The 17,902-nt window shown below is 47.5% G+C and overlaps 3 protein-coding genes across 3 annotated transcripts; 2 read left to right on the top strand and 1 right to left on the bottom strand.

The window, feature by feature from the left end:
• Positions 1-541: 541 nt before the first annotated feature.
• LHYA1_G002368 (uncharacterized protein) lies at positions 542-1,244 on the top strand (the record flags this gene model as incomplete). The annotated part of the gene is made up of 3 exons (XM_031147345.1): positions 542-589; positions 620-1,069; positions 1,155-1,244. 3 exons carry the CDS (start codon positions 542-544, stop codon positions 1,242-1,244), a joined length of 588 nt encoding a protein of 195 aa, XP_031007437.1.
• Positions 1,245-2,160: 916 nt separating this feature from the next.
• Positions 2,161-2,716, top strand: LHYA1_G002367 (uncharacterized protein; the record flags this gene model as incomplete). The annotated part of the gene is made up of 2 exons (XM_031147344.1): positions 2,161-2,352; positions 2,405-2,716. The coding sequence occupies 2 exons, from the start codon at positions 2,161-2,163 to the stop codon at positions 2,714-2,716; spliced, it is 504 nt and encodes a 167-aa protein (XP_031007442.1).
• A 1,367-nt stretch (positions 2,717-4,083) lies between these two features.
• Positions 4,084-4,597, bottom strand: LHYA1_G002366 (uncharacterized protein; the record flags this gene model as incomplete). Its single annotated transcript, XM_031147343.1, has 2 exons — positions 4,084-4,424; positions 4,534-4,597. 2 exons carry the CDS (start codon positions 4,595-4,597, stop codon positions 4,084-4,086), a joined length of 405 nt encoding a protein of 134 aa, XP_031007443.1.
• Positions 4,598-17,902: the final 13,305 nt, after the last annotated feature.

Here is a 17,902-nt window from a genome sequence, read left to right as displayed (position 1 = left end):
GACTCGAAGCAGCTAACCCTAGCTACGATGGAATCTTAGTTACGTTTGAGATCGTGATAAGGCTCTCTATGGTATCTCTGAAACCCATGACTTACTATTACTTGATACTACCTTGGAGTGTATTCGATTTGATATCGATGAGCTTAATCGAATACCTATAATCAACCAGTGGTGGCAGTCTTGTTTCGTGCCGAAGGACGCCATCGAGCGACACAATTCCGACTGGGTCCAAATTTCTTCAGTTCCCGGAGTATTCATCGTTCGGAAGTGCTGTAACGGGCAATTCTATGAAATCGCTGTTTGTAGATCCTACATCCCCTGGCTTCGCGATCACAAATTTGAGTTCCAACCCGAACTTGATTTCGACCGGACGAAGATAGCAGACGCGGAAGTACAGGTGTATGGCAAGTTGAGAGCGACAGAGAGATCAGAAGCTTCCTTTCTTAAAAATGCCACCGAGGCAATATCGTCTACGCGTGGCCAGGAACTTGGGGTTATACTATCGCCACATCGCCCCATCAAAGCTGGAGATACCGCTTGAATGGGCTATCTTGAACCACGACGTACTGGTAAGCTCACTGCTCCTTTAGTGACGTATAGTAATGCTCATCTTGATTAGGATTCTGATCCTCAGGTCCGAAAGCGATTTGCCAAATCGCTTCAGTTCATCAGCCTCAATTTGGTTAGTGACTACAGCACCCCCCCTATCCTCGAACTTCTTGGAAAGGACGAGTATGAATCACTCCAAGAATTTCGGAGAGACTATACAGATCTCCTCAGATCTGTCCAGGCATATCCTCAACAGATCGCAGAACTCCACGTTATTTCAGTTTTCCGATGCTTGCTCGTATTTTCCGGCGGGAGGGATGATTTACGGCAACGGAAACTTGACCCTACGATCTCAGCTAATACTAATGCCAACCTATATTCTTCTCTTGTTGGCATTTCCGGGTCGGATAGTTTTGGATCTGTCAACATGCAAGCAATGCTAGACGTTCTGTCACAATCCAAGGTCTTCGCCGATGACGATATTTGCTCGTTGAACATTACGCGCTTGACTAGTCAAATGGTAGCCTCCCTTCCTATCGGCTCCACATAAGGATACTCGGTATAGAATCTAAGTACCAGATCTAGCCAATGCTAACTCATCCCAGGATCTTCCAACTGACGTACTCTGCGACTTTGGCAAAGCGCTGGTTGATAAAATCCACGGAGATGCGTCTATACCTTTGAACTACCTTTGAACTACACAGAGTTGGAACTACTACCCTATGGTAATACTTATGGGCTGCTTTCTCAGGAGTTGTAATTTCCTTGAGGTACGATCAGACTCGTCTAGTTATTCTCTCGTAGCTGAAACTGTTGCTAGTGCTCTTCGAGCTCTTGAGCCGTCCTTGGCTTTGAAGGCACTCCTTCTTTCGACCTGTGGGGAGTTCTGCGCCCTATCCAACGAATATATGCGTCTACGTCGCTCTACCCAGTTGTTAAACCTATGGGCGCTCTTGGCTCATGCTCTGTGTTTTCTGAAGTTCAGTATCATCTGTATCGTCCTTATGGGTTGGTCGATCGAGATTAGTGATTTTCCGGACTCATCCGCCTTGGTTAGTCAGAAGGTCTATTCTCTTGCTAGATTGGGCTAAAATTGAATACAGCTCTCCATACCAAGTCTTTGTGCCACTCAGGCTATCTCTCAGACTCTTGCTCTAATGGGGTGCAGGACTTGGAAAAGGCAATTGACCTCGACATAGGCCGTTGGCTTTGACTCTTGGGATGGGGATTCGCCTATGGAGGCCTGATATCCAGGGCAGCTTTTCTTCGCTTTCCGGCATTGCATACAGTCCGGTTTCCCTTCATCGCAGCCAAGGAAGTACCTTGCCTTGGAAACGGAAAAATTAGTTAATTCTCACGTGATATCAAAACTTTATTTCCACGATCCCCCTATTGCGTGAAATCTGGTGAGAGCGAGAAGAACGACGGCAGAGCGCGAAGAACACATGACTGCAGCTAGCACGGCTTTCATACTTTGCCTCAGGGACCGGCCAAGCTTGCGCTGACTCGTTCGCTGTACGACAGCCTGGAGACGTCCATTGGTACTCACCAAGGAATAAGAAGGAAAGGTGAAAAGAAAGCCAAGACGGGTCTGAAACAACCACTAGCGCAATGTCTGTTGTCAAGGATGGATGCGTAGTGAGAGCGCGGCCCACGGCAGAGCTCTCACGCTTGGTTGAGCTAGCTGCAAGTGATATTCGGAACGAGATGTCCAATTCACAAGGGGAGCTTATATCCAAGCTGCGGTATACGCAAAGCTGCAGAGATGTCCAAAGGGAATTCACGGATTCTTACCAGAACACGGTATGCGTCCTAAGCTCTGTGGGCGAAGAGAAACTGATTTCACGTCCTATAGATCCGACCCGAGTCTGTCACAGCAACGATCTTCCACCCACATAATATACAGACTCGGTGGATCCCTGAAGTCTTCCTCCTAAAAGACGGCGCGTTCGAAATTCCTAGACATTCTGTCGCTGTTGCCATACCTCTAATCAACGATGGACATCCGACCATAGAGTACCACGACTACAAAGATGGGAGTATATCTCAAATCGAGTGGACGGTAGGGTCTGTGATATTCCTAGTTGGAGATGCATCAGTGGCGTTGGATGGACCTGGAGCAACAGGATTCATTCTTTTATTATTCGGTCTACGCCAAAATGCATGATAGCTCGTGACCCTGGATTCACTATTAATTTGTTTGCCCATCGCGGAATCCGCATGAGGGACACTCACCCAGCTAGGAGCCCGTTTCTCAATTTGCATTATATTTAGCAATGGAACTCTGACGAGTCTTTTGTGGGAGAAAGCCATTCTCATCCCGATTGTGCATCTTCGCAGGAAGCGATGGATAGAAATCCCTTGTTTAAGAAGACGCTTTGGTAATAGGCAGTAGTCGGGTCTAAATCTAGGCCATTTGCAAGCATCGAGCATTTCCAGGATGAGTTGGCGGGCGAGATGTCGAGATTGTGGTATGAAGCTCTTCGATTGTAAATGCTCGATGAGCAAGTCTGTGTCTTTGGATGATAATTTCGCTCTGCTCTGTCATTTAGTTACTGAGGGTGCGCTGGAGTGGTAGGGAGGGTAGCTTACATCAAATCGATATTGCAAAGGTATAGAATGGCTTCAGGTAATGCCTCGTATACTTGCCATAATCTCGACCTCTTAATGGTATCAGCACCTTGTTCGCTAGCCGAAAGCCCAGAAGCTCGTGCGATAGTGCTGCGGGCTTCATCCAAACGACTTCTCCCGCGAGAGAGCTTCTCATGCGGGCCGTTTAGCGTGATGTCTTTTTCGATCCATGAGACTGTTAAATGCACGGCGATCTCGTCATGCTTTCGTGGGCCGTTGCGCAAGACTGAGTATAGCCTTTCAACTGATTGGGTTGTTATTTCCTTCGCGGTTGTAGTCGCGAGGCTCAAATGATAGAGCAGTGGGTTGAAATCGTGTGATCGCACCTCTGAGAATCCTTTGCGGGCTGCATCCAGACTTCTTTGTCGATAGGCAGCTTTTCTTATTCGAGCGGCAGCTTTGGGCCCATCAACGTTGAACTGAGTCTGGGCACAGGGAGAAGGGAGCTTCATCGGCACGAGGGACATGTTGCTTGTTGGAGGGGGACTCTCATGCCTGGCTGGAGTCATAACTGATGTGCCTAAGTGTAAACGAGATGCGGACATGGAAGGCGGAGGAGATCTGCGTCGCTCGCCATTCTATCCATGGCAAGTATAAATGAGATGCAATATTTGAAATCCTGCTGCATGAAACCAGGGATCTGGATATTGACGGAGGTAAGCCACTTCCCCGACAGGACGCTACTCGATTTAATCCCTGATTTCAGTAAGAACAGTACATTATTGGTTGCGTGAGGCTCTAGTGGCGTCTGCCAAAACCCTTGTGCAACCAATGTGACTATCCAGGAGGACCACACAATCCTTGCTGACGTGTCATGCCGCTTCCCTAGGGTTATCTCGAGCGCATTTATGCAGCACAACAGTCTCGGCTGAGGTCGACTCAGCCTGCGGCATAAGTACGGTTCTAATATTCATTCTCTCCTTGTTGGTCGCTTCGGATGGGCGATCCTGTAGGAGCCTCACTTGGAGTACGCCCAAGAGGAAGGCAACTCATTTTGCGAACTACTTTGACATTGTAATAAGTGTATAAAGTCCCCATCTTGTCCTGGCCAAAGAAACTTTGAAAATTCCGCACACTTCCGTTGAACCACCTCCCAGTACTGCAATCGTAGCCTGTGCCGGCTTTCTCCTCGCGCCACATCTCTTCCTGGTCTAGCCCAACTCCCTTTACCCCTTTACCGAAGCTTCTTATACCATTCCGGGACAATGGTGGGTGCGCGACAATATCCGCATTGCTCGTCCAATCTAAATCACATCAGATAGTATAAAATGTAGACACAAATTTACGTTTACTTGAACTCAATGGCCACAACTGAGGGGGGGCATCGTATGTGGGTATTCTCGTAATTCGTACACCATGCTCTGACAGTGTAACGGACGTGTCCACACCGATACTCGACTCGTGTGTAGTTGCACATTTTCTGGGAAGTGAGAGCGTTCGTCTTGGTTAAGGAAGTACTGTGTTACCCTGTGCGGGTCTAGGGAGAATCCTACGAGATCTTATGTTGCTTTCGGGCATGCTGCTGTTGCAACTGAAATTCGGCAGTAATCAGCTGAGGGGTGCTCAGCATTCCCTACCGGTATGAACGTTCTTGATAGCGTGTCTCCCGCAATGCAACCCAGACACATGGGCACAGTGCTGGGACATAGTGAATAGTTAAAGAACATCGAATCGGATCTTTCCCATGTGAGAGCCTATGACAAAGTCGAGGTGCGACCCCCGGCGGCCAACTGCTTCAGCGCTAAGGCCTTTCCCCTTCTTGCACCCTTTCTCCCTCTTACCTGCCCCTTCTCTTCCACCTCACCTTTCTTTCCTCAAACTACTCGACACAAACTAAAACGACGATGGGTATTAAACGCCAGGCACATATCACTGCCCGTGATATATCGCTCACCATGGACTCCCTGAAGCAGAGTCGTTCGATTCCCCAGAAATACCATTTAAAGCTTCAAATGCGCATGCGCCTATCTTTTAAAGGCCCCGAATCCAATGCCAAATCGTATGTATGTGGACATAACGCGTATACGACTGTTCGAGAAGCATCATCTTTCCTTTTCCTTGCGTTTGCGATCCGAATGTCACCCCGAGGTTGTTACGATTCTCCAGCGAAGGCACCCGAGTTTGCCCGCGACAATCTTAAAAAGAAAACATTTGTTCTCAACGAAGATAGTATCAACATACTAGAACAATGGGCTTCTGTTGATCAGTATAAGTCGGAGAGAGAGTTTATCGAATTCATCACAGACATCCGCGGTTATAAGCCAAACATCTGGAGTCTGGAGATGCCTTTCACTGCAGATTGTAAGTTATATCACTTTCGATCATGCCAAGCGAATCTTAACAGTCTCAACTTTCAGTGGAAAAACTAGTACAAAAATACGTATTCACAGATTCCAAAGCTAGCGACCTCGCAGGGCTCATGCATTCAGTTCCTGACCTGTTGATTCCAGCCGTCGAGGGCAGCATACTGTGGCAAGAAGAAAGGAAACTCAAACGCGAAACGACTGGCTGTATAGGTATAACTATGACCGAAGGCCCGCGCGATGGCAGCCTAACATTTTGGGTGGCGAAGGAAAAACTACATGGCCTTCGACAGCACTTCAACCTCAAGCAGCCTCAAACATGACATGTGCAGCCCCAATCACTTCAACTTTGTGGCCCGCAGGCACAATATGAGAGAAGTTCTCTTCTTTGCGCCATTCTTGATACTCCTGCGGCCCATACACTCGAATATATTGGACGGCGGAAGCAGTGATCTTTCGAGCGGAAATAGTCGCCGGGAAAATATTGCTGATAATGTCCTCAGGGGTCCCGCTGATTGCATCGTCTCCCTGGTTTTCAAAAGTTACATCTTGTGCGGGTTGGGAAACGGGGATGCTTACTTCCGCCATGATTCGGGGGATATTGGTGATCTGTTTTGATGCGTATCGGCGCTTGGGGCTATACGCTATGTCAAAATTAATCTCTCATCAATATAAAGTGACAGACATTTCGTACTGGGAATAAATGCTTTTGTGATGCAGATAGTTGCGCTCTTTTGACGCAGCAGAAAAGAATCACCCAAGAGTGGGGCGAAGATGCGGGGCAATTACCATGTGACAATACCATCGCTGGCCTTGAGTTTTCGTGGGCGGCAACGGGTTTTTATACACCCTATCGGTTTGTCAATATTGTGAGGCTCATTTGGAAATGAAAACTTTTGCCTTGTAGGTGTCGTGGATCCAATAGTCAAAGGTTATTCAATGAAGGGGGGCGAGGCTAGGCGAAACAACCGGGGTGCCAAGTAGTACGGCTTCAAGCATATCACCACAGTAGCATTAAGATTCTAATCAAAGACAGGTATAGTAAAATCACCGATCAATATGTAGAGAAATAAATTCCAGCATCTCGCCAACGTTGTTGCGTTATGTCCCCCCACACAATAGCCTCTGCTTTGACAACTTCCGGCTCCTTACCATAGAAGAATCCTACTACCATGACGAAAAGCTTCGAAAAACTGAAAGCCCACATTTCAATCTAAGGGCTAACGTCAACTATATGTCACAGATCAGATAAGGGCAAGAAGACTTACTTCATTGATATCGAGGACATAATGCACCCGATGCTTTACACTTATAGCAATCATCGCCGCAACTCCACCTGCTATGGGTGGGATGGTTGCTTTTGCAACCGAATAATGTGATTTATGTGGATTCCAGAAGCGGATGCGAACATATGGTGCGGCAAGCGCAAACCAAAATAGACCGAGAGTTCTCTGACCATAAAACCCCCAATTGAAGGAGCCGGGTTTGTCATGAAGGACACTAAAAAGATGTTAGCATCCAATAGATGCAGCGAATCCCAAAGCAAGTTACCCTGAGATTTGAAGTATGAAGAAAATAACAGAGAGAGTAAGCCAGGAAATGATCAATGGGACAACATGGAGTGTGGATATAAGTTTTTTTCTATCATCCAAGCGAACTCTGAAAGTCTAGAAGCCATCAGTAAGTCAAAAGCACATATGAAGTGGCTGTCACCTCTCGGAGCATCACTAAAAGCTGAGGAAGCCACTGAGATGCCAACAAAGCACAGGTCATGCTTCTGTCTACCATGAATTAGTATATTGACCTGACCAGAATATATGAGACATACCTGGGTATTGGACTTTCAAAAAGAAAAATATAGGAAGAAGAAAAGTCGCAAGCACAGGAAGCGCAAGAAGTATTCGAACTGTTTGAGTGTCTTCCCAAAGTTGTGAAGGATAAATTCGAGATGGTGTTACTGTCAAGAGGGATTCCACTACAACCAAAAGGCCAAATATAAACTGAAGTGCTGTGTCGCCGACCCTCGAGCCAAATTCGATAGGTGCCATAATGCGATTAGTATGATTATTGAAAAGGCATAAGGAGTAAATCAGTGTTGAAAGGAATGGTACTTGGTCTTTCATATACACAACTCTCAAATGAGCGTCCGATAGGTCCCGATCCATAGGCTGCTGGGTTCCCTCCAAAATAGTGACCCTATGCCCCCAGAAGTGACCCTGCTAGCGCCACTGGGTTCTTTCCAAAAGAGTGACCCTATGCCCCCAGAAGTGACCCTGCTAGCGCCACTGGGTACCCTCAAACATGCATCAGAGCTAGGCGGGTCTCTTCAACACGCTAGAGACGCTGGAAAGGTAATCCTTAAAAATGATAAGGATTGGGAAAGCTGTTAATCACATCTCAAGTATCATCCGTTTCATTAATTTTCCTGCGACAATCGCCAAGGATCAAAGTCAAATCGAACTTCCCGATTTGGTATCCTTCTATTATTGGCCTATAGCTCGGTTTCTTTTTCAGTTCGTGGCCTTCTTTTAACTCAAACTCCATAAACAAACATGCATACACATATAATAAAAATATGTCACGTCTCTTTCTTTACATGTCCCATCTCCCGTGGACTGTCTTGCTACAAGAAAAGTCGCAACGAGGCCATTTTTTTTGGTCTGCTTTCTCTCTGCAGGTTGGAATTCGAGCCTTCTACAGAGTGACGATGTCCCTCATGGTTACTCCTAATATATACGCTCCGAGTCAGGAGAGTCGATGGGCACTTACTAGTCAAGAGCTGACAACCTTCCCGGAGCCCAATTCCATGTATGTTTGACATCCCTTTGAACCTTATGCTGGAAGTCCCATAAGCCCACTCTCCTGCCTCCTTTTGGCTCATAGAGTAGCCCTATAGGACTGTTGCCAAACTGAAGGAAAGATCACATGAGCTTCACACTAACCCGAAAGCTAGATCTAACGGACTTCATCACTGCCGCAATTGGAATGCCGATGCCCACGTAAAGGCGCTGCATGAAGATCTGATCTTCCATCCAAGGGGAATGACAACGACGAGCGAAAGCCCACCTGGTTCCTCATTGGTAGGATACCCGTACCAGTCCCAGCAACCCAAGGAATATTGGATGCCATTCCAGCTAGGGCCCGAAGTTGGCGTTCTATCACAGAATTCTGAACTGGAAGTTAATAACGAACCTTATAATAACGTTCCAGGTCCTCTTAATACTCAGACATGGTTTTCAACTATAACCCCACCAAATCATTGGGATGCTCGCCCTGTGCCTTTTTCCACTCCCACTCCTTATCAAAACATCCAACCGGAACTGCATCTCAATATTATAGAGGCTGAGATACCACCTGCCACACAGGTGCAATCCACCTTGGCACCCATCAATATCGTCTCGACGGCATCAAGCTGTGTTCCTATAAGCTATTCATCTCCTCAGGCAGCTGCTACTTACATGCCAAACAACAATAATGCCTGCTACTCGAACGAATTAGAGAGTCAAGTATATAGTGCAGCCGGTGTAACAATGGATAGAGACTCTGAAAACATCCCGAGAAACAGTGTTCCTTTCATGGGGCGATGTGAAGATCTAATGCTCAGCGGCGGGCTGATGAGTAGTGAGTGTCAAACCTGGAGTGACTGGAACCAACCCTGCTCAAACCTTGCATCTTTTACTCCGCATGGAGAGCACAACGTTAACAAATACAGGAAAGCTTCCTTGGGTGAAATCGGATCAGAGAGTTTCGCGCAAAGCGAAAAATACTCAAACCCAGAAAGTAGTAAGTGGGCCATTTATAAGTCGGGAATCCACTCTCAGGAGTTCAAACTGCCCCGGTCTTTTTCCTATCGGACAAATGAGGCATACAATGGGAAGAGGGGGAAAGATGGAAATTTTAATTGCCCCTGGATGATAACCGGATACTGCCACCACACACCAAGTCCCAATCGTGGTGAATTACAGTAAGGAGCCCACTTTTCACCCCAACCCTGCTAAACTTCTATGCAGCAAAGCGGTTGACGATCACCTGTCTCCTTACTTCTGTTGTTCGCAGAGATGGCAACGGTACGATAAACTGTGGGATCACTACCAAGTTAGTCATAGGCTATACGAGTCGTGGGAGTGTGTTCATCGAGGCTGCTCTCAACATCCACAGACGAAAGATCATACGCATGGCACCGATTTCATTGAGTTTGATAGGGGGGTCTCCACCCAGTTTTCAAATCGGCCAAGTTATTATAGGACAGACGAGATATACCAAAACCCAACGCCAGGGGAAAATGGGTTGTACTACTGCCCATTCAAGTGGAAAACATTTTGCAACCATTCTCCGGCCCAGTTGGATGTATATCTGTAAGACACACCAGTGGAGTTTAGTGCGTATTCTAACATAAAATAGCGCACAACTTGACTATCACATGAAACCATATTTTTGTTGCGGAGAAGAAGAATTCGGATCAATAAGGCGTTTAATTTGGCACGAAAGACGTCAACATCCTAAAAACAGTCTAATGAAGTGCCAGTACGTCGACTGCGACAGACATCCCCAGATCCGGCACACGCATGAAAACTATGAGTTTCAATGTCCTAAATGTCCCCATAAGTCAAAAGGCAAACGCTCACATGCAACACACATTTCAGCCCGTAAGCCCATCGAATAATCTATATCCTCTCTCAACTAATGCTTAGCTCGTCATAGATGAAGGGGCAGACCGGAATCCTGTCAAGAAAGCATCCTTGACTACTTGCCGGGAAATAATGCGCAAAAAAAGGAAATTGGATGCGGCATCATCCTAAAGGATGTTAGGCGTGCAAGAGTGGTGTCGGGACTAGGGGGAGTGGTTGGGGTCATGTGACTTAGCGCAGCTGTAGTCCAAATCAACATCGAGCAGAGCCGCCAAGCACGTCACATAATATCTGATGCTGAAAAGATGGCCATTGATAGTGAAAAAACGTTTGCAGAACTACTTTTGCCTTTTGCAGTTCATGCTTCCTCTCTCCTCCAACTGAAACCTGAAAAATCAAACTACTGACTGCCGCTCCAAGTACATATAGGAAGTAGAAGACGTGGCAAACCGGACTATATCGAGCATTCCGAAGACCAGGAGAGGAACTCTGAAGCGAGAAGAATGAACTTCAAGTGCTGTTTGTGTTGTTGGCCATTGGTGAAGATGGAACCTCAGGGCGTAGCAACCTATCCGAGATGTCTTCTGGCTCCCTCTTCACTGTGGCTGCCTGAGTAGATGAATAGCTCATAGGATTATGGTTCGAGGCTATCGAGATCCCACTATTGATAGGTGTAAGGGTAGAGTGTCTGGCGCGTGATATCTCAGACTCTCTAATATTGAGATACTGTTCCGGTCGGCTGTTTTGATGATCAGGATTTGGAGAACGAAGAAAGAAATCATCCCAATTCACAAATGGACTCCATGTCTGTGGGACAACAGGACCCTGAACGTTGTGATAAGGTTGGTTCTCAGCTTTCTGCTGGAATTGCGTCAAATAATCTTTTCGTTTGAGTTGAGACTGGGAAATGTAAGTAATGAATGGAACTGCGAAGTCACTAGTGCTTACTTGTGTTCTCAAAAATGAACACGATTGTCCCTTGTGATTACAATTTGAACAGGGACCATCTTTTATGGCACCACTACAGCGAGCCTTGCCCTTTCGGCATCGGAGGCACTTCTTAGCATTAGCTCAAAGCCTTAAAAGTGTCGAGGGAAATACAGCAACTGGAACTCTAGCTTTGGCGTGTCTACGATCTCCATTAGATAATAGGGTATGAGAGAAGTGAGTGTTCTTGTCGACCCAAGGGGACATCTTGGTGAGCAGTGCCTGGGAGATAAATTAATAGGCTGGATATAAAACAAGTGCTCCGAAAAGAATATGAGTGAATTGCGGGGACCAGGTCAGCATTTTGAGTAAGGAATTGAAGTGAAATATAGAGGACGGTGGAAATTTCGCTGCAGATGCACAAGCTGTTGATTGGAACGCTCGAAATATAATTGTAATCTTATCAGGTTGGTACAAGCCCCCACGCGGCTGGGAAGGCTCAGCGTGAATGCAGACCCCGGCGAGGCTATGGAGGCCTTTAAGACTAGGGATGTAGGAGAGCTCGCAAGACTGCGTGGTCAGCCAGCAGAACGAAGAGGACGGGGGCAGAGGACGGGTGGCAGAGGACGGTCTAAGAGAGCTCGCAAACTTGCGCATACAATGCAGGGGGGCTGGTGAGGTCCAACAAACCCTGGGTGTGTGACCTGACCAAAGCACGGATTATGGAACCGGGTAGCGGGAGGGGGAGTTGTGCAGAAGACTGGGGTGCATCGAGGCAAATGCAAGCCACAGAAAAACAAACTTCCGCTCTTGATACTCTGTGCGTCCGGATAGCCAGGTTCGCATCGCCTATGCCGCGATTACATTCTGATACCTTTCCGGTTAGAAGCGGGGAAGCGTCAAAGTTATTTTATTTGAAAATGCCCCAAAGGTAGTATAATGTGTTTCATTATAATGGCAGAGATCATTAGCCGCTTGCTTGTATTTTTCCAAGGACACCATGATTCCCGTCTTTTATTTATGGCCATAGACACCCATTCCAAACGATACGACTTTTAAACTTGTCAAAATGGCTCCTTTGCAATCTTCACTCATTTTGGGGGTCAGCGGAACCATTGCAGTCTTTTGCCTGTTTAGTTGCATGTAAGAATATCATGTTCAGTTGTCAAAGGGGGTTTCTCTAACACACTGCTCTTAAAAGAGCGATCAGACCAAGACCTCTAAAAGAGTGGGCTCGAGAGAAAAGGCTTCTTGTAATTCTCGCATGTCTTGCAGGAGTACGTCTAGATCTGCTTCCTCTTTCGGCGTATATCAACTGAGGAAACTAGTTAGTTTCTCATGTAGTTGATGGGATGATATGCTGGGCACTTTACATGCACTCTCCATCTTCACGCGAATGGCGAATGGTAAATTTTGAACCTACCCAGATGAAATTTCGGAGCTGAATTTGATTATAGATTGCGCAAGTTGCTGTTGCTACGTCAAATATCAGTATTGCACTTAGCTGCGGCAGTCTCGTGGCCTTCTGGTACTTGACTTTTTCTGATATGGATATGACTTGGACACCCAAGGTCTTCGGAAAGAAAGTCGGCATATCTTTTAACTGGATATGCACAATCCTAGCGGTCCTGGTTGCCACGTATGGAGCTCTTTGGTTTATCGTAGGTCTCCCTTAGAATATCTTGACCATGGACTTACTCGCATCTTAGGTGACATTGCCAAACAAGGCATTAACGGCAAGACAGCCTCTTCTCCATCAAATTGGCGGATCAATCCGGATAGCCTTCTATATACTCATTTGGGGGTTTCCCTTGATTGCAGGTTTCAAGATTCCCAAAGAAAACCGCGCTAGACTCTGGATTCCTCTTAAGTTCAGCTTAGGACTTCTGCCAATCATCACTGCGGGATTTCGGATTCGGCGTGCTGGAAAAATTCTATATCCTACTACTATGTTTATCACAAGTTTGGAGGCAGACTTTCTCCTCGGGTTTGTGTGGATTGTAATTCTTATGAGACCACTCAAGGGACCACTCAAATCACTCAAGAATTGGGTTGAGAAACGCCTCCCTTGGTTTCGGCGCGATGCGAATCGTATTTTCGGTGGCGAGATTCCTCCGGGTTGGGGAAACGAGACCAGTGGACAAACAAGTTCCCAAGCTCAGGGGCTTGTACTTGAGGAACGTTCATCACTTACTAGTTCTGTGACTTCCCCAGGCTTACTGGACAAGTGAACTACACGCCTTACGCGTCCAAAATCAGCCATAGCATGGCATTAACAAAAGGATCAGGGTGATTGGAAGGCTCATTGCAGAAGATTGATTGCGAAAGCTGTCAGCCTCAAATGAAGAGAGTGTTGCGGGTCCGGCTTTGAAGTACTTGGAATGATCTGGTTTGGGATCGAAGATGCTTGGGGATGAGAACTATCAGGATGAGGGCTGCATTCATTTCACGGTGATGGGCGTTTGTTCTTGTTTGGCTTGCTGTTAGTCTTGAATATTACATGTCTTTTTTCCAGCTTAGACATCACACCGTTCCACATATTTGACGATCAAGCTGTTAGAGCCTGAGTTTTATATGTGGCTAGATCGTTCTAGAAGCTACTTGGCTGTGCAGAGTACATGTACAAATGCCATTAAGATAATTGTTAAAAGGGCATTGCCGAAAAAGGATGTACTAATGGTTTCGAGACTCAAGATGCCCAAACTTTGAGCTGCGTGAAGAGACAAGCCCCTGTGTGAAGCTGCCCGAAGAGCTTACGACACTGTGTTAAACTGACCAGTCGTAAGCTCTATACTCTCGGGGAAACGTTGCGAAACTTGAGGCGTATAAACTGTACTGGTATTGCAGCTCGGTTGGTCCAAGGGTGGATGGCAGCCCGCCTAAGGATGAATTGCATGGGTGGCGTCTTGACAAATTGAAAGTGGACAACCCTCGCAAACATGGAGCTTAAAACAGCAACCTCCTCGCAATATCGTGGCATGCAGCCTTCAATAACAGGGCCGTCCGGCTGATCAAGCCGTGTCCTGACTGGAGCCCTAGTAGCTAGCAAATTATGCAAGATTCAAGCCGACTCACATTCCGGGCTACACTTCCCATGAAAAGAATGGATCGAGATCGATCGCATAGCACAAGCTGACCCACTGGCGACAAGTGGCTGGGGGATCGCTGGTCAGTCAGTGAATCGGATGGACGCAATCCGAGACGGGGAGTAACCACGCTCGACATTAGCGGTTCATGAGAACTAGGGCGCTAGACTGATTCCAGCGGCAACTTTGGTCTCCAAACAGAGTCGAGAGAAAGCGGTTAAGCGTGGTAGAAATCCTGGCTTTGCAGGAGGCTCTCAACCGCCGGCCTCCATATTCTTCAACAAGAGCATTTCGCTACCCACGATGGGGGCTACCTTCAGTCGCGATTTCTTTATCGGATTGAACGAGTCCGATAGGAACGCTCTCATAAATAGAACAACATGGGTAGAAGAGATCAGGAAGCTGGTAAGTTGGTTGCAGAGAGGGGGAGTTCGTGCTGTCCAGCAGATTCACTGTGAAATTAGGCCGGACCATTCTGGAGTAAGCATCAAGTGCAAAGATCCCTCGCAAAACTCATCGATTACTTCGAGTCGGAAGACGACCTTATTCTTTCCGACACAGACCCTTTTGCACAATGGGCTAAGGATCCATCCATACTCTTTGGTATCCGCAACATTGATCTCCCCTAAGGTGGTCTCCAGAAGTTCTGGACTCTTGCGAGCGACCCGAACAAAACTGCTCGTAGCAAAGCCTGCAGAACCTTTTTCGTTGAGTGGTGGAAGGAGTGCAAGTACAATCGAGATTTCGTCGCACGTCTTTCTAAATTCGTGTTGGTGCCGCCTGACGAAATGTCCAGGGAATTGAGATCTTGGAAGCCGAGAGTACGAGAATGCACTTCCTAGTAAGTTCATTGTCTATATTAGCTGCGAAACAGAATCCTAATATGACAAGGTTGGAAAAATGCCGAAGACAGAGAGCGGCTAGACACACAACTAGGGCAGGTGCGGATATTGGGCGAGAAGAAGCATTATGCATCATCTGGGATTATATGACAACTGCTAAGCCATCACCAATGGACTTTCAGTTGGTGGACATCTTCACACCGAGGGCCGAACTTGACTCTGTGATTTTCTTAGGTTCTCCAGGGTTGGGGCGTCAAGGTGCTGAGAGCATTTTGAAAGACGGAGCCCCTTCGCACTATTCACAACATAGTTTCGCACTTCACAATTCACTCGGTATGTGGCACGAGCAGCAGGGAGACCTATGACTAATTAGAACAGGCACTGAGCTAGCCACATAAGTCGCCAGACGATTTATAATATGGACACCGCTGCCTGCTTTTCTCTTGGAGGTATCTTAAACCTCGACTCAGCAGAAGCATTCACAGTGCATACGCCTCTGTCCTCAGGACCGAAGAAAAAGGAGGTCCAGCACCGCGCCGTCCCTGATTTCAGATCAACCCAACTCGAGATATGTATAAGCGAGCCGGGGGAGAGCGGCAGCCCGTGGATAGACGGAGCGTCTCCCTAGACTTTGATCGGTTCAAGGTCGGCTGATCGCGATATGAGAGGGACAATGGCAGGTCCGCGGATTCTCAACACATTATAGTGGCGTCGCTACTCTACCTGGTTAGCACAGAAACCTGGGATAGCGGATAGCTTGCCTCTCTAAGGAACCACGGAGCAGTCAGTAAGGGCAGAGCTGCATCACGAAGTGCGTCATCGATACATTGTTCCATGCCTAGATCGGTCTTGCCAAAGCTCGCTCGCTGCAAAAAGATGCTCAGATCCTCGAGGATAGCACTGATCCTTCGATCTCCGCCAGCAGAAGCCGCCGCGAGAGGTGCGGCTCCTGCGTCGATGCTGTCGATGCCATTGTACTGCCTGCAGAAGTTTCCGTTCGTCTGAGATGCTGTTGGTGGCTTCGGCTCGTGAGCTCAGCGTTGCGGCTCACGTCGTAGCATACTATACCTAAGTATTGCTGCATCATGTGACGCCCCGAGGACTTGAGAAGTACAGAGCCGCCCTGCTCTAGGATTTTTATATTTTTATGTTCGCAACCGTATGGCCACGAGCATCCATATGTTTTCTTTGCGATTGCAACTCGCAATTCCCAAAATACATGGGGCCCTTCGCGCTGGCAATGGCGCATTGCCAGCCTTGTAAGCGCACGGCCGTCATGCCAATGACAAGGTTTGCCGAGCCCCGCCTTTTACGACGACGTCGATGTCCTGGCAAGGCTGCCTTTATGCTTCGTGCGAGTAGCACAGACTTCTGCGGGTCGCCCTGATTTTTCTACACAGAAATGGGTGGGGTTGGATTGGGTTGGGTAGGGGGAACAGGGCCACGTTTAACGTGGATCATACGATGGGAATTGGGTAAGCAGCAAGAGCTACAGGAGAGAGGTGTAATGAAGTGCTTCTGGTGGCCGTCTCAAACTGTTTCTAACATCCCAAGACTTTTTATCAAGCCCAACTCTTCTGCTGACTTCTTCCAAGTGAGAGCCTCTATGCAACCATCTACCCAGCTTCCTATGGTGGTTGACGGGCTCGTAACTCTCACGCATCTGTTTCCGTGTCCCTGCTCCGTTTCATACGGCCACAACCTGGGAGATAGCTTTGCCTACATTATGGAAGTTATACGGGTTCGCGCTTGGAGGCATGTCATTCTTTTTTAACACGGATCCATTCTCTGAAGGTTCGCCTTCCTTTTGCTTGCCTCGACTCTGGTGCGTCTGGAGTGCCGCTCTGCGAGAGAAGTTTCCCCCGCAAACGCCACAGGGAAAGGGTTTTGATTGCAAATGCGCTTCTTTATCGTGTCTCTGTTGATGACAGTTGGTTTTGAATACCCTGTTGCAGCCTAGCTCACTCCGCACACCGTGATACCTTCTTCAAGGACCCAAGTTCCTGCCCGGGACTGCTGTCAATCCCGTTCGGAACTCTTGAGGAGCAGGAGTTTCCAATGCGATTTCGGGCGCTAAAAACAAATATCAAAATTGATATGGATACACTTGACTTGGTGCCTTGGGAGCAAGCCCTTGACGAGGAATACGAAGTTGCTGGAATAGGTGAGCCTGGTCACATTAACAAGACGCTCTCCCAGACAAACCATCAATCCGATTCGCAATGTAATCAAGAGAATCCCTCGGATAGCTACCATTGTTAACTTCACTGAGGAGTTTATACGGTCGCCAAGTATGCTGTTCCTCCCTTGCAGTTCCCCTACTAATGCACTCGATAGAAGCTGTTATCCCTAGTCCACCACCACCCACTCCCCCCCCTAAGTCACCGAACCTCGGGAGCGAAAGAAAGGTTCCTAAAGTGATAGGTATGCTTAACATATTTGGCTGCGGCTAATTTTGAACACAAAAGTGCACCCAATTTCAGCTCGTCCCAGCTTATGCAAGAGTGGAACGATCGTTCCCGAGCATCATTACGATCTCCCAATAAAGCTGCTCTCGCAGTACAGCGTCAAGTATCGCCCAACACAACAACTGTCCTGTTACCGACATCACCACAACCTTCGATGGCACCACAGGCAAGCAACACGAACCGATACGTGGAACTCCGCCGATGAATTTTGGAACTAGTACAAGGTCGGCCTCAGTTGCGAATAAGGGGTTAGGAAGGGTTAGGATTTGTATATTCAGAGGAAGAGTTTACATAGCGTCGGCCTCCGTCGTGAAGGGAGGTTCAGGACAAGAGCGGGAGCATGTCTAAAGAAGCCCTTCTTTGAAAAAGGCAGCGACGGTTATTCTCGATTGACGATAACTACTACCGTATAAATCTGCATCTATATTGTACCCTCATTCTCCACTAAGTGCCCTTCTTCCCATTTCT

Source organism: Lachnellula hyalina (assembly GCF_007821495.1).
Source record: "Lachnellula hyalina strain CBS 185.66 chromosome Unknown contig00028, whole genome shotgun sequence".
Lineage (NCBI taxonomy): Eukaryota > Fungi > Ascomycota > Leotiomycetes > Helotiales > Lachnaceae > Lachnellula > Lachnellula hyalina.
This window is presented reverse-complemented; position numbering and strand designations above follow the sequence as displayed.